Source organism: Mus caroli, chromosome 5, assembly GCF_900094665.2.
Source record: "Mus caroli chromosome 5, CAROLI_EIJ_v1.1, whole genome shotgun sequence".
In the NCBI taxonomy this organism is placed as follows: Eukaryota; Metazoa; Chordata; class Mammalia; order Rodentia; family Muridae; genus Mus; species Mus caroli.
Window position 1 is genome coordinate 25,396,989 of NC_034574.1, and position 13,943 is coordinate 25,410,931.

General features: G+C 47.3%; 2 protein-coding genes across 13 annotated transcripts in view; one reads left to right on the top strand and one right to left on the bottom strand.

Annotated features, from left to right (window-relative positions):
* Nucleotides 1-9,149, top strand: part of Agbl5 (ATP/GTP binding protein like 5) — an 18,800-nt gene extending 9,651 nt beyond the window's left edge. For 6 of the 12 annotated variants that reach the window (XM_029477470.1, XM_029477464.1, XM_029477465.1 and 3 more), the window contains 4 exons: nt 5,569-5,724; nt 7,177-7,289; nt 8,102-8,232; nt 8,587-8,993. In XM_029477470.1, coding sequence (XP_029333330.1) covers nt 5,569-5,724; nt 7,177-7,289; nt 8,102-8,232; nt 8,587-8,758 — 572 coding nt within the window. In that variant the 3' untranslated portion in view covers nt 8,759-8,993. Of the gene's footprint in view, nt 1-5,568; nt 5,725-7,176; nt 7,290-7,580; nt 7,628-8,101; nt 8,233-8,586 lie in introns of those variants that run through there. The other 6 variants (XM_021161766.2, XM_021161770.2, XM_021161769.2 and 3 more) reach the window with 3 other exon arrangements.
* Nucleotides 8,999-10,268, bottom strand: Ost4 (oligosaccharyltransferase complex subunit 4, non-catalytic). Its single transcript, XM_021161775.2, has 3 exons — nt 10,150-10,268; nt 9,883-10,020; nt 8,999-9,244 (listed from the first exon to the last, which is right to left on the bottom strand). The coding sequence occupies exon 2, from the start codon at nt 10,017-10,019 to the stop codon at nt 9,906-9,908; it is 114 nt and encodes a 37-aa protein (XP_021017434.1). The 5' UTR covers nt 10,020; nt 10,150-10,268; the 3' UTR covers nt 8,999-9,244; nt 9,883-9,905.
* Nucleotides 10,269-13,943: the final 3,675 nt, after the last annotated feature.

Here is a 13,943-nt window from a genome sequence, read left to right on the forward strand (position 1 = left end):
TTTTTTGGTTTTCCGAGACAGGGTTTCTCTGTGTAGCCCTGGCTGTCCTGGAACTCACTCTGTAGACCAGGCTGGCCTCAAACTCAGAAATCCGCCTGCCGCTGCCTCCCGAGTGCTGGGATTAAAGGCATGCGCCACCACTGTCCTGCAGAGTAGGTTATTCCTTAAGGGGCAGTTCCCCCGCTTGTCTTTCATGCTCCAGTATACCTAGTCTCCTGTTATATCTGGGTAAAGATTTCTTATTGTTGGTGGTGGTGGGCTTTTTTGGTTTTGTCAGGGTTTCCTAGATCACAGCTTATAATTTCTTCATCAGCATTATAAATTCTTCATCCTGGACCACAAAGGGCCTTTTCTATAGTTCATTCCTGGAGAATTCAAGGCAGATTTATATATATTTATTTATTTATATATATATATATATATATATAATATATATATATATATATTTTTTTGAGGCAGGGTCTTGTTCTATAGCCTAGATTGGTTTTGAGTTTAGAATTCTTTTGCTTCAACTTCCCAAGTGCTGGATGATAGGCAAGCTACGATTTCCAGCTGAGGGCAGATTTTGGTATTTAATTGTTTAATTGACATCCTCCAGCTCCACTTCCTGATGCAGAACTTTGCACTGAAATCCTTGAGGTGAGGGCCATATATTCTATGTTACTTCCTCAGAGAACTAACTGAAAATATGCAGCCTGAGTACTAAGTAATTCTTGGTTGATTGACTAGAACTTAACACAGGAAACAAGATAGCAAATACAACATAAAAAGTATGTGCGCAGTATAAACATCCAGGCCGTTTGCAGCGCTACTGTGGTAGGTCATAAGTAATTAAACAGAATGCTCAGTTGAGAAACAACTTTGAAGAACAAATAGTATGTGGCTTTACAAAAACAACATCCCCAAATGAGAATGACAGCCACGCTCTCTTGGCAGACAACAAAACGTCCACACTGAGCTGGCATACAAAGGGCTAGCCCTTCACCCACAGAGCTTGGTAAAGACACGTGGGAAGTGTTTTAAAAACAAGGATGTTGAATTAAATGAGGCATATGGTAGCAACTGTGGTTGCTTCTAAGAAAAATGGGAACAAAAGGAACTGCACTGCACACTTGCACAGGGAGACAGGGGCTTACAATCATGACACATGAGCTGACCTGTACCAGAGTCTGCAAAGGAAAGAAATCTAAGAAGGACCCAATAATGGCAAAAGACAGATGAACTAAGAGGCTTCAAGCTGTGTGCTAGAGGAAAGTTACTGTTAAGACACAGTTGGAGCCAGGACAGCCAGGGCTATACAGAGAAACCCTGTCTCGAAAAACCAAAAAAAAAAAAAAAAAGACAACAGTTGGAAACAAAATTGAAAAGCCATCTTAACAGGCATAGATTCCTAAAGACATCTGTGGAGATGTCTTCTTGGCAGAACCATAAACAGGGCAAGTGGAGGAGTTGGAGATCTAAGTCACCATGTGGAAGAACCAAGTGAGAAGGCACGCTTCCTCAGGTGGACAAGCTTGGAACAGAACTGGTTAGAGAACCAATACCCTCCAAGGCTTGCATAAACATGGCAGGAAACTGGGTTTAAAATTAAGGGGTCAGGATGAAAATTGTATCAAAATAGACACTGTAAGGAGTTTAAAAAGTGAGGTCTTAGGCATCTAAGAGTTCCCTGGGCATTTACTGGCACAATTCTTTTAAGACCCCACGAAGGAAAACTGGTTCTGATTTTAGATAGGGCTGCAATGCAAACTAACACTTGGACATGGCATCTTCAGTCAACTATTGAGAAAACGTATTGTTCGGTGTGGTCTGTCCTACCATGTTCGCTATAACATCTGCTGCTACACTGCTGGCTCTTCGGCCTCAACCACAGCAAGCAATATGGTCTGTTTATTTACATTTATTTATTGTGACTTTCTGTATGTCTGTGCATAAAGGTACATGCCTCAGCACCCGTGTGGTGGGGAGAGAACAACTGATGGGCATCTATCATGTCTTTCTATCATGTTGGTCTTGGAAACTGAGCTCAGTTTGTCAAGTGTGGTGGAGTTCACTCACCTATCCTGGCTGGCCTGTTGTTTTCAAAGCTAGGAAAAAACATGACTCCAGATCTCAGAAATTTTAACTTGAAATGTGCTATACTTTCCAACCCCCAAATTTGGATTGTGATAATAACTGTTATCTTGACTTGTGAATTTATTTATAAAATTCTGACGTCAGGTGTGGTGGTGCAAGTATGTAATCCCAGCCCTTGGGAGATAAAGGCAAGATGGGCCTTGGGCTAGATAGTGAGCTTGAGGCCAGCTTGGACTATATGAGATCATCTACCTACCCACTTCCCATGAAACATTCAGTTACTGTTTATATTATATTTAACTATACATTTTATTGGTTTTATTGACTTGAACAAACGAGATTGGAGGTTCCAGGGAGCTTTCTCAGAAAAGATCTGGCCAGCTCAGCCAGCACCTGAAAAAGGCCAATGAATCTCCAACTCAAACAAGAGAGCTCCTAGTGCAGGAGGCCAAGAAATCCTAAGTCCCAGCACCCGACTTTTCCCAGCTGCAAAACGTACTCTACCTACCTTCCCAGATCTCAGCACAGTTCCAATCTACTGTCTCAGAAATGATAGCAGAGAATAGTACAGAAGTGAGGCAAGTCAGAGGCATGCACGGCACTGCAAAATCAGAAGTGAACAGCTGGCGGGGGTTGGGGGAAGGTCGGGGTGACAAGGCAGCCTCTCCTGTACATTAGACATAAGCAAGTAAGGCACCCCCCCACCCCTGCACACACAACTCCATAGTCACGCAGTAGCTTCCTTCAGTTTTGCATTCTGGAAATCTCATTTGCGTGATCCTCATCTTGCCCTTCAGCCTATCCAGCCAGACACTAATGTGAAAGATGAGGCACTTACTTAGGTATGAAGGCGGAGCCTCTAATTGTCTTCCTATCACCAGGACCCTCTCATCCGACCCCCAGCTCTGTCACTTCAGCTGGATTATCACTACAAATTGTCTGGCCTATGCCTTGGCTCAGTTAGCAGGCAACTTTTGGTAGAGTAGATAATACCCACCTATCAATGAGTTCCTCTGGAGGGAGGGAAGGAGTCCATAGGACTTGCTGTCTTGACCACCATTGCCACTTCTGTTCTTTCAACAGCAAGCAGTGTCAGGCAGTGTCTCCCAACTCTAGGCCCTAGCACTGTACCTAGCACTTCAGTGTGCAGTAAACATCTATGTGCTGAATGGAGAGTTTGATTAGGAGTCAAGTTAATGCTTATTTAATCTTTCTAATTCTTGTAGGGTTATAAAAGCCCGCTACTCGAGCATTCAATAAGGATTCAATAAGATCTACAGGGAAAGATGTCCCAAAGACATGTGAGAGAGATGACATTTTAGGTATTTAGGATTTATCTATTGCTAAAGCCTGTGATCTGAGATCTGTGCACCTCTGGGATTAAAGGTGTACATTCAGATTTTAATCAGAATCACAAGGTCTGTACACTCGAGGACCACCGAGTCACTGACGGTGGCCACAAGTCTCTCTGACTTCTGCTATGCTATCACTCCCACTGTGCCCTGAACTCTGCTTTTGTGCTCTTTGCTCTCCTTCTTAGACTCTAATTGTATGCTTTGTAGTAGTATCACAATAGCCAGAAGGGCTTCCATCCTAAGAGCATTCTGAGAGATTCATTGTAGGTAACTTCAACTTAGAGACTTCAGAAAGACTTTTGAAACAGGGACTCATTGAGCACAAGCTGGCTTAGAACTTGTGATCTCCCTGACACAGCTTCTGAATGTTGGGATTATAGGCATGTCCTGTTATGTACATGCCTGGTACCGCCTGCTAAAATCCAGTACAGACAAGATGAAGTTAACGGTCACTAGCGTCCAAAATTAGGCTTTTCATACCTAACACATGTAACTTGTATTAGAGGACATCTAGAATATTGACATCACCATTTTATTTGGTTCTATGACGATCCAAAAGTATCTGGCACCTGCTAAAGCTGCTGAACCTGCAATTCCCCTATCCCTGGATCCAGCACCATCTCTCTCTCTGGAATCCCACCCCTCAGGACGTGTAGTAAAATTCCAGCCAAAGGATATACATCAGAGTACTACCCCTAACAGTTCAGTATGCCCTTAAAGAGGTGACTGACCTATAAACGACAATTAGCCATGTGAAGAAAAAAAAAAAAAAGGCTCTAAGAAGTAATTCTGCCTGAAAATGGCCAAGGCAACATTTACAGAGAGCTGGCATTTGAGATAGAACATGGAAGATAATCAAGGCACTCTCTAAAAAAAGAGAAACTGAGATTTCAAAGGACCCACAGAGCTCCTAGCAACAGTGGCTGAGGTGTGAGTGATCAAATCAGCATTTTTTGAAGACAGAGTTTCTCTATATAGTCCTGGCTGTCCTTGAACTCACTTTGTAGACCAGGCTGACCTCCAACTCAGAAATCCACGTGCCTCTGCCTCCCGAGTGCTGGGATTAAAGGCGTGTGCCACCACGCCCGGCTCTCAAACCAGTATCTTAATGGCAGATGGCCTGGACACACAGCAGACAGGACTCTGGCTGTGCTGTGCTGTGCGGGTTCATGTAGACTATATCTTTAAAAGACTTCCAGAATCTGAGATGGCTTGTGGCTCAGCGGTCCAGAGCACTGGCTGCTCTTCCAGAGGTCCTAAGTTCAAATCCCAGCAACCACACACATGGTGGCTCAGAACCATCTGTAACAGGATCTGATTACCTCATTTTGGTGTCTCTGTGGAGAGCTACAGTGTACTCATATAAAAATATATAAATCTAAAAAAAACAAACAAACCCTTCAGACCACACGTAGCAATGCCAGCATACAATCCAAGCATGGAGGAATCCAAGCATGGAGGGATGCTCTGGCAGGAAGACCAAAAGTTCAAGTCTAGCCTCAGCTCTATAGAGAGAGGAAAGTCAGTGAATCTGTATTGTTTCTCTCTCACCCAAGACAAGGTGAGATATATATTGTTTTATTTTAATCCAGCTGAGAGGAAAGTGAGTGAAAAGACTTGTATCTAGAGACCACTGCAATTGAAGAACCATTAGGATTTGACTAAAGAAATTCAAGGGAGGAACTGAAAACTGAAACAAGCTTTCTAGCAGACAGGGACAAGGAATGGACTGGGGAGAAGACAGATTGAGTTTGGCAGTCAAGGACTTAACAGGTAGAAGTGTCTGACAGAAGACATTCTGGGAGAAAAGGGCCTTAGAGATTTAAAGATTTAAGAGGAGACAGAGCGAGGTCAGATGGCTAAGCGGTAGAAACATCAATGAGAAGAGGATTGGTTAGAAGAAAATAGCCCCGCAAAGCCATGTTTTAGAAGCCAAGTTGAGGAACTTCTTAACAAACTGGTTGGATGAGGTACGGATGACTGGAATACCAGATGTCTCACGGAGTGGGCAGCTGATTTGTTGAGAACTTGAAAACAGGCTTCTGGCCGTGCCTGGCCAGGGGAAGCACGACAGTGAAGCCTACCTTACACTGTCTCATTTCTTGATCTTTTCCCTGTTTGTGTCCTTTCCACTCAGAGCCCCGATGCTCAGACCGAAGGCGGCGGCAGCAGCCACTGAACCATCGCCCTACCACAAACAGCCTGGCCCCCTCCCCAACTCTGGCTAGTTCTGGCCCAACCTCCTCACGAAACATGGGCTCCTGCCTCCTACCCAATTCACTCAGCTTATCAGGTCGGTACCCACTGCCCCTGAAACCTGAGTTGCCCACCTTCTTCCCTTTCCTACCACCCAGGGCTTAGACAGGCTCCTATCTAAGCCTCGAGAAGAAACTTCTTCAGCCATCCTGCTGCTTAGCCTGGACTTCTTTTTTGAACTGCCATATATATATATATTTATTCAGGCCACGTCAGACCAGGCGCTGTTCTCCTGGTACCTCACACTCCTAGCACGTGCCTTTGTACAGGAGGCTGGCACTCAATGACATGAACTGTAAAATAAAGTAACAGTTACCATACCCTGGATGACTACCCTGCGCAGGCGCTGCTCTAGACTGTCCAGTCCTCACACTACAGTTCAAGGCCCGAGGACTTTTCTACCTGCAAAGTGCTACTTACCCAGGTGCCTCAACTCCAAGAGCTAGGAATGGTGGACAAAGTCGCAGGCCTTTCACCTGTCATTACTACAAATGGCATCCTATACTCTAAACTTAAAGCCACACCCAGTCCTCTTTTACATTAGAAACCCAGTGATAAAAGGAACTAAATGGAATCTTTTTTTTGAAACAGGGTTTCTCTTTGTAGATCAGGCTGGTCTCAAACCCACCAGCCTCTGCCTCCAGAGTGCTGGAATTAAAAGCATCCACCACCATAGAATTGAATCCTACGTATACTGCACCAACCTATCCATTTTTAATCAGTTGTTGTACAGAATGGACTTGGGTTTTTTGTTTTCTTTCTCCTTTTGAGACACTGTCTGTGTAGCTCTGGATGTCCTAGAACTCATTATGTAGACCAGTTAGTTGGCCTTGAGCTCAAAGAGACCTGCCTGCCTCTGTCTCTGGAATGCTGGGATTAAAGGCCTGCCACTATGCCCAGCTGGACTTTACTCCTAAATGCCTAAACATGATTGGTGTAAACTCTAAGGTTTACAGATTGAGCTAAACCTGAGGGTTTGATTTTCACCAAAAGTTGCAGCTTCACTCCTTGGATGAGATTAGAACTTCTCACATAAACCGGGCATGGTGGCGCACTCCTTTAATCCCAGCACTCGGGAGGCAGAGGCAGGCAGATTTCTGAGTTCCAGGCCAGGCTGGTCTACAAAGTGAGTTCCAGGACAGCCAGGGCTACACAGAGAAACCCTGTCTTGAAAAAACAAAACAAAACAAGACCTTCTCACATATGACAACATCTAGAGATAAAGAACACACAATAGTTTAAGGTAGGATGGCACTAAACACCCTGCATGCACAAAATCACCAAAGATAAATGATTGGTTTGCAATGATGCTGAGGGTGAAGGGCTACTGATAGAGCTCAGAGGTTGAGCACGGGCTCCAGCTTAGCATGAAATCCTAGGTTTAATCCTAGCACCATAAAGGGAACACAACAAGGCCAAGAAACTGATACAAGTGAAGTTACCATCTCTCGTGGGCCTACCTTGATGATCAGTTCCCTCTGTTCTCTAGGGAGCAGCTGCTCATTCTCGTCTTCAGGGGACAAGCCAGAGGCTGTCATGGTGATTGGGAAAAGCCTACTAGGGGCTGGTGCTCGGATCCCTTGCATTAGGACTCGATTGCAGGTAAAATTTTTGGGGTCTTTCTGTGTTTTTAGCATTAGCAGAACCCAGCAAGACACTTGTGAACACTGGGGGCTGGGCTGGGCTGGGGGAATGCTCCTTCCTGATGTACAGCCTTTTATAACCAGTCTGTCAAGAGTTGCTGTGATATCTGTGTGTTAACCTTCCCAGTCGTCATCAGCTAGGTTTCTTGCTTGCTTCAGACTCCATTGTCCCTGCCAGATGCACCCCAACCACAGCCTACTAGCTTTGGCTTTCCTACCCGTCCTTAGCTTCTCCTCTCTTTCTGACCAGACCTGCCAGAGGAGAGTTTCCGCCAGGAGGGGTCCCGGATTCCCCAGGTAACACATCTGGTTACTGCTCCTAATAACACCCTACCATCACCTCCAACTCAGACAGGCTTCCCTTCCTAGTTTGACTGTAGCTAGAGGCAGAAGCTGACTGGACGATGAAGCTTAAGCTGCTCTGGCAGGGGCGGAGGCTGAGAAAGCCGAGGGCTATCCACCAGTCCACTCCCATTTTTCTTCATAGTGCTTCTCTACCCAGCCATCTCTTAGCCATGGGATACCTATGGAAGTGAAATGCTGGGTTCTTTTGCCACCCTTAGATAAGTAAGACCCACTATGCTGTCGTAAGTTGAATCTGGAGCTATAGCTGCCACCCTGTCTCATCATCTCAGTTAGGAGCAGTGCTCAGGAATTCAGGGTCCTAGCACCACTGCTGACTTCTGTACCAGATTCTTAAGCATGGAAACTCTAAAAGCAGAAAAGCCTCGTGGAAGAAGCCAACCTCTTAGTCTACCCCTGTCTACACAGGCTAGGCCCAGGTTGGGCCGGAGCTCACCGCCGACTCGCAGAGGGATGAGAGGTTCAAGCCCCACATCCCCCATCCCCCAGACCAGAGAGAGCAGTGAGCTGGAGCCGGGACCCCACTCTGCTACACCAGGGTGAGCACCGGAGTCCAGGCCTTCATTCCACCTCTCATTTCTACTATTCCTTCCCCCCATTTCAGCATTCAGGATAATCTTCTCCCTTTTCATTGATCCCAAAGACTAAATGCACTTTCATTAAGAATCTAGTCCCTGATTTTTATTGTACCATGGCCTCAGTTTTCACTTCAAAGCATAACTTCTAATTAGTCTCAAGACACTAGCTAGCTGATTCTAGTGACTGGCAATGATGAACCTGCCTCTCCCTACCCAGCTTCACACTGCCCTTTTCATTTCCCAGCCCCTGGCTAACAGACCAGAAAAAGGGGGCTGTTTCCACAACCCTGATTTCCTGTCTCTTCTCTGTTGCAGGCTGCCTCAGGCCGGCCCCCCACGGCCTCGCTCTGCCCCCGCCTTTTCTCCTATTTCCTGTACTCTCTCTGACTCCCCATCCCGGATTTGTTACAGCAGGGGGCTCTTGAACCAATGTGAGGTTTGTTTTGTCCCTAAATCACCACCATTCACTATTTCTCCCAGGGTCTGATAATGCCTTTACCTTCATGTCCAGGATATAGCCCTAAGGTGAGGGAACACAGTGAAATGATAAGTTAGTCCCGTCTTCCAGCTGCTGGTACCATGTGACAACCATAGCTCCTTGGAATGTCGGCCACACTGTCCGAGGCCTTGCAGAACATCACCTTAAGACAGAACAAAACAGGGACCTGCTCCCTCCCACCCCCCTGCAGCACAAGATTTTGGGACCACAAAAAAATATATATCTATATATATATATATCTATATATATCTATATTTTTGTATTGGGGGGAGGGAGTAGAAAAGAAAGCAGCCCCTATACTGGGCCCTATTCCGTGGCAGCTTCTTGCTCCATAGGGTTAAGGAAGACTTTGAGGAAATAAAAGTTGTTTGGAAAAATCCAGGTGTAGTTGCTTTGTATGCTGTGATGGGTAGGAGAGATGAAGTGTGAAGGCCCTCACACCCTCCATCTTGCCTCAGACTATGTCCTGGAACCCTAGAAAAAAGGGGAAAGACCCGAAGTAAGGAAAATGCTGCAGCTTCCTTGCGGGGGCTGGGGAGGTCCTTAAGGAACCAGCCCCCATCTAACCCATTCCCTTTATATTATTTAAGCACACTTGGTTTCCAGACTCTGCTCCCTCCCTTTTTTCTCCATGCTTTCTATTTGTAGTCAACCCACAAAACGTCTTTGGCTTCAGAACATGGAAATAAGTCTACATCTTTCGCTACCACGCCCCTCCCCCAAATTACTTAAATAACGCCTCAGGTTCCGTGGGAAAGTGGGGCTGTTAAGGGCTTGATCCCCCTATACTTGGCAGTTACTGCCTTTATTTGTACTGGTCAGCGCCTCCGTGTAACCATACCCTATAACTTTGGCCTCTATCTACTGGAAACCTCAAAATGGGGAATGAGGATGGCTCCGAAAACCCATCTTCATTCAAAGAATAAGCCGTTTTGGGGGACCGAAGCAGAATACATCAAGGCACTGTACACAATGCGAACGAAGGAGCTCGGTTCTGGGCTATCAGGCTTGGCTCGACACTTTCTGACTTGAAGTTCCCTAAGAGTGCAGGCCCTGGATCGGCCTCACCACTCAGCTGTCCAGAGTCTGTGTGTTACTGCCCCGACCGTTACCTGGGGCGGAGAAAGCGCCACTTTCATTCCTGCTTCTTGGGGTTGTTTACTGCCACGTAGTGATAGAGGACCACAAGCAAGAAAAGCGACACGCCCAGCATGTTGGCGAAGATGGCGAGCTGCACGTCCGTGATCATCCTGTGGACAAGGAGGAAGGACTGAGCCTCGATTCGCACACTCCTTGCTTTCTCACTAGGCTAGATCCTCGCCACCACGATCCAGCCTCCGCCGGGCTCGCCTGTGAACCGGCGCCTGCGAGCCCCTCACCTGACCAGCTCCAGCCGACTCCGACACTACAGCCGCACAAACTCGAGGAAGGCGACCTGAGCCGGAACTTCGTAGTGCAAGCTGGGGAACAACGCGGCACTTCCGGCTTCTCTACCCTCCCGTCTCGTCTGCCCCGGCGGCGGCGCGTGCAAAAGAGCAGGTCTTGGGCGGAGCCTACAATGGCCGTCCTGCGGGAGGGCGGAACGGGGCTTGGTCCGCTCGGCAGGGGCGGGGATCCCGCCCGGGTCGCAGCTGGCTGCAGCTGGCGCGGCGGAATCCGCGGTTAGCTTCCGACGCTGTGGTGACAGCCTCCCTGGAGCCCAGGAGTGGGTTTGGGCGAGGGTGCAGCAGGCGGAAGGCTGGGCCTGACCTCTAGGCTCCGACCCACTTTCCTGCATGCTGCTCACCCTTCGCTTCCCTGCTCGACCCTGCCAGGTGCTTCCTTAGGGTCCTGCCCTCCCGGTCCCCTCCCAGGCTCGCTGGCGTGGGGATGGAGTGAAAGGTGATGCAGAATAGGGACAGGATTGAGGAGGTAGTCTTTCTGAAACCACAATCCTACCAAAGAGGCAGGCCATGACAACTTACTTGATCAGTGCCAGTTTCAGGCCAGTTCCCTGTCTCCACCCCACTCCTGGAGGTGGGCGTCAGAATTAGGGTAGACTCTCTGATAATCAAAAACCAAACCAAACGTGGGACCTCGGCCAAGTGGGAAATCCCCCCCCCCGGATGTGAATGAGGGGGTAGGAAAGGAAGGGCTGGGACAAGCCAAGAGGGGTCGTAGGTTTGTGGTGAGGAAGAGAGTTGGCTGCAATAGACATCCAGATATCCGAGGGTCACTGGAGAGGGGAGCAGCACCCTGAATCTCTTCAGCCCTCTATCCAGCTAGAAGTAGGTTTCCCGCTTTTTGCTTTCTCCTTAGCTTCGCCATAAAAGGGAACAATGTAGAGCTAGACAGGGCCAGGGGCTGGACTGTTGCTCTGGAGCTGTCAGGGGTAATGGAAGCCAGTTGCCCTGCGGTAGGGGGGGGGGGGGCCTGGGCTCAGGGGAGGCCTCTGCTTCTCTGAGCCAAAGAAAACTCTACAGGAGCTGCTATAGGGCTGGAGCAGCTGGGACAGGGGACCAGATTGCCTCCTGTGTGCACAGTGAGCTGGCTTGCACTATTCCAATGTTGGTTTCTCTGGTCTCAGACTATCAGTGGTTTGTGTCCAGTTTGCCCATAAGCTCAATACTTGCCTTCAGTAGTTAGTTTACAGCTGCCTGCCTCCTCCCACTGTGTCCAGCCACCACCTACCGTTTCCCAGAAGTTTCATATTTAGAAATCCCAGGCCTACGTGCCCTCCACACAACATGGTTAAAGCCTCAGACGTGCTCTCCCCAGGCATTCCTCTATGAGCTGTGTGTCCCCAGCTCTGTCCTGAGAGAGTGATGTCTAGATTTTAGGATTACACATTATTATGCTTCGTGTCTCCTGGAAAGTTGAAGCAGATCCAAGTCCAACCACTTAGGTATGCAATTGAATCAGAATTAGTCTATGGTTTTAAAAGAAGCAGTACCTCTAGGCTGCCCATGGCACAAGAAAGCCAACTTCAGCATTCAAACAGCCAGAGCAGGGTGCATAGCATCCTAGACAGCCACAACTGAAAGTCGCTTCCACGACTTGTTACTGTCATTTTATTTCCTTATTGGTAAGAAGGAAATAGGTCCAGAAGGTAATCTAACTGAGGCCCTGCAGCTGGCTAAAGACAGTTCTTCTGACGCCCCCTCCCCCACAAACACAGTAGGTCGACTCAGGAGGTTGTCCAAAGGTCGGGGACAAACGGGAAAAGATTTATTTTAGAACTACCCAGAAATGACCTTCGCCTCCCTTTCCCTTCCTGTGCCTAGGTCAATGAGTCTTTATCAGCTTTCCGTGGGTCATCTGGCCTAGCGCCTGAAAGCACTGAAATAAAAAACTAGTCTCAAGACCAAACTAGACTCAGCTAAGAAATGGCAACACTTGATAAAAATCCTGGATGGAAAAGTATGTGGGAAGAGAGACCGGAAGAACCTCATCCTGCCAGGATTGGGGAAGGCAGTGGGAAGACACTTGTGGAACTTAATCCCTAGTTAATAGGATAGTTTTTTTTAAGTGTTGCAATTTAAATAAGATTTCATAATGTAGCCCAGGCTGGTTTCAAACTCAGGATTCTCCTGCCTTTGCCTCCCCAGTGCTGGGATTACCCATGTGAGCAACTACAGAGTCTGCGGGTTAGGATGGAGAAAGCCATAACCTTGGGGAAGGAGGGAGACTGGTCCCTGAGTCGCAGGGTAGTCAGCTCTTAAAGTATTCTACCTGGAGAGCGGCCTCGAAGGCAAAACAAATAAACAAACAAACAAAACAAAACAAAGTGCTTACATTTGGCAGCCACGGAGTGTGGCTTGAGATTTCTCACAAGTGGGTTGGCATAATGGCTCAGCAGGTAAGAGCACTGACTGCTCTTCTGAAGGTCCTGAGTTCAATTCTCAGCAACCACATGGTGCCTCACAACCACCCAAATTGAGATCTGACACCCTCTCTGGTGTGTCTGAAGACAGCTACAGTTGTACTTAATTATAATAATAAATAATTTTTTTTAAAAAAAGAGATTTCTCACGAGTTTGAATTCCCATCTGTTTTGGCATGATACAAGGCCTAAATTCATATGATTCCCCCTTTTTCCTCCCAATAGTAAATCCTTTAACAGAAGTCCTTAGATATAAAATACTCCTTTTTTCTGGAGCCCCCTACTATCCTGGCTCTGGGAACTTGAGCTCATTGTCAGTGATGGCTGAATGAATGAACTGCCTAGTATGGTCCAGATTTCCCACAGACACTAGGTCATTGGAAATCCCCACCTTACAGATGTTATAAAATAGACTCTGTCTTAGTACAGGGATTTAGCAATTTTTTGTGAGCAATTCTGGCTAATCACTTTGGAAATCTGTGGCTACCTGGCAATGCCACCACAGCAATGCCATTGCCACCATTGCTAACACTACTGAATCCTATCCAACACTGGTCACCCACAGCCTGCTTGCTCATCCACAGGCCAGCAAGGAGAACTGTCGTTGGTAGTGAATGGTGAATTGGAGTTTTCACAAACACTGCTGTCAGCTCCTAGGTCTTGGCTCCTAGCTGGAAAGCTAGGTGAAATGCAACCAACTGCAACCACTCCTCAAAGCCAGCATTCTTTTACTTGACTCATTTAAACTGTACAACAGACTTTCTAACTCCAGAGTGCAGGAGGGGGACTTTTTGTCAACTGCGCAGTAACAAGATGGGAGAGGAGAAGAAAATTAGAAAGCTCGCAGCAGCAACAGCAGCCAGGGCAATCTGGAGGGGGAAATGGGTGAGTCTCTGCCAGGGCTAGGGCCTCAACTGATGCAAAGACCCAGAACCACGCTCCTACCTTCCGCTGGCAAACCTCTTGTGGACATTTCCTCCAAGTCTGCCTGTGTGCGGGCCCCAGGGCCCTGGAGAGCAAACTGCTCCTTGTATTGCTCCTCGCATTTCCTTTCACCGCCTTGACTTGCATCAGTCTTTCTTCTAGCCATCAGGGTCATATTCTAGGTCCACAGCTCTCAGGAGCAGAGGTAAATCACTCAGAGTTGCAGAGAGGAGTTGGTGACATTCATTCATTCCTTTTTCCAATTAACACTCTTTAAATTGTCCCAATGCAGGTCTGCACTTTATAACCATTTTCTTTACAGATACTTTTACTAGAATGCGCCTCTCTCTCTCTCTCTCTCTCTCTCTCTCTCTCTCTCTCTCTCTC

Bases quoted from the DNA above. Each gene is read 5' to 3' on its own strand.
- Ost4 (XM_021161775.2), bottom strand. From the start codon at position 10,019: ATGATCACGGACGTGCAGCTCGCCATCTTCGCCAACATGCTGGGCGTG.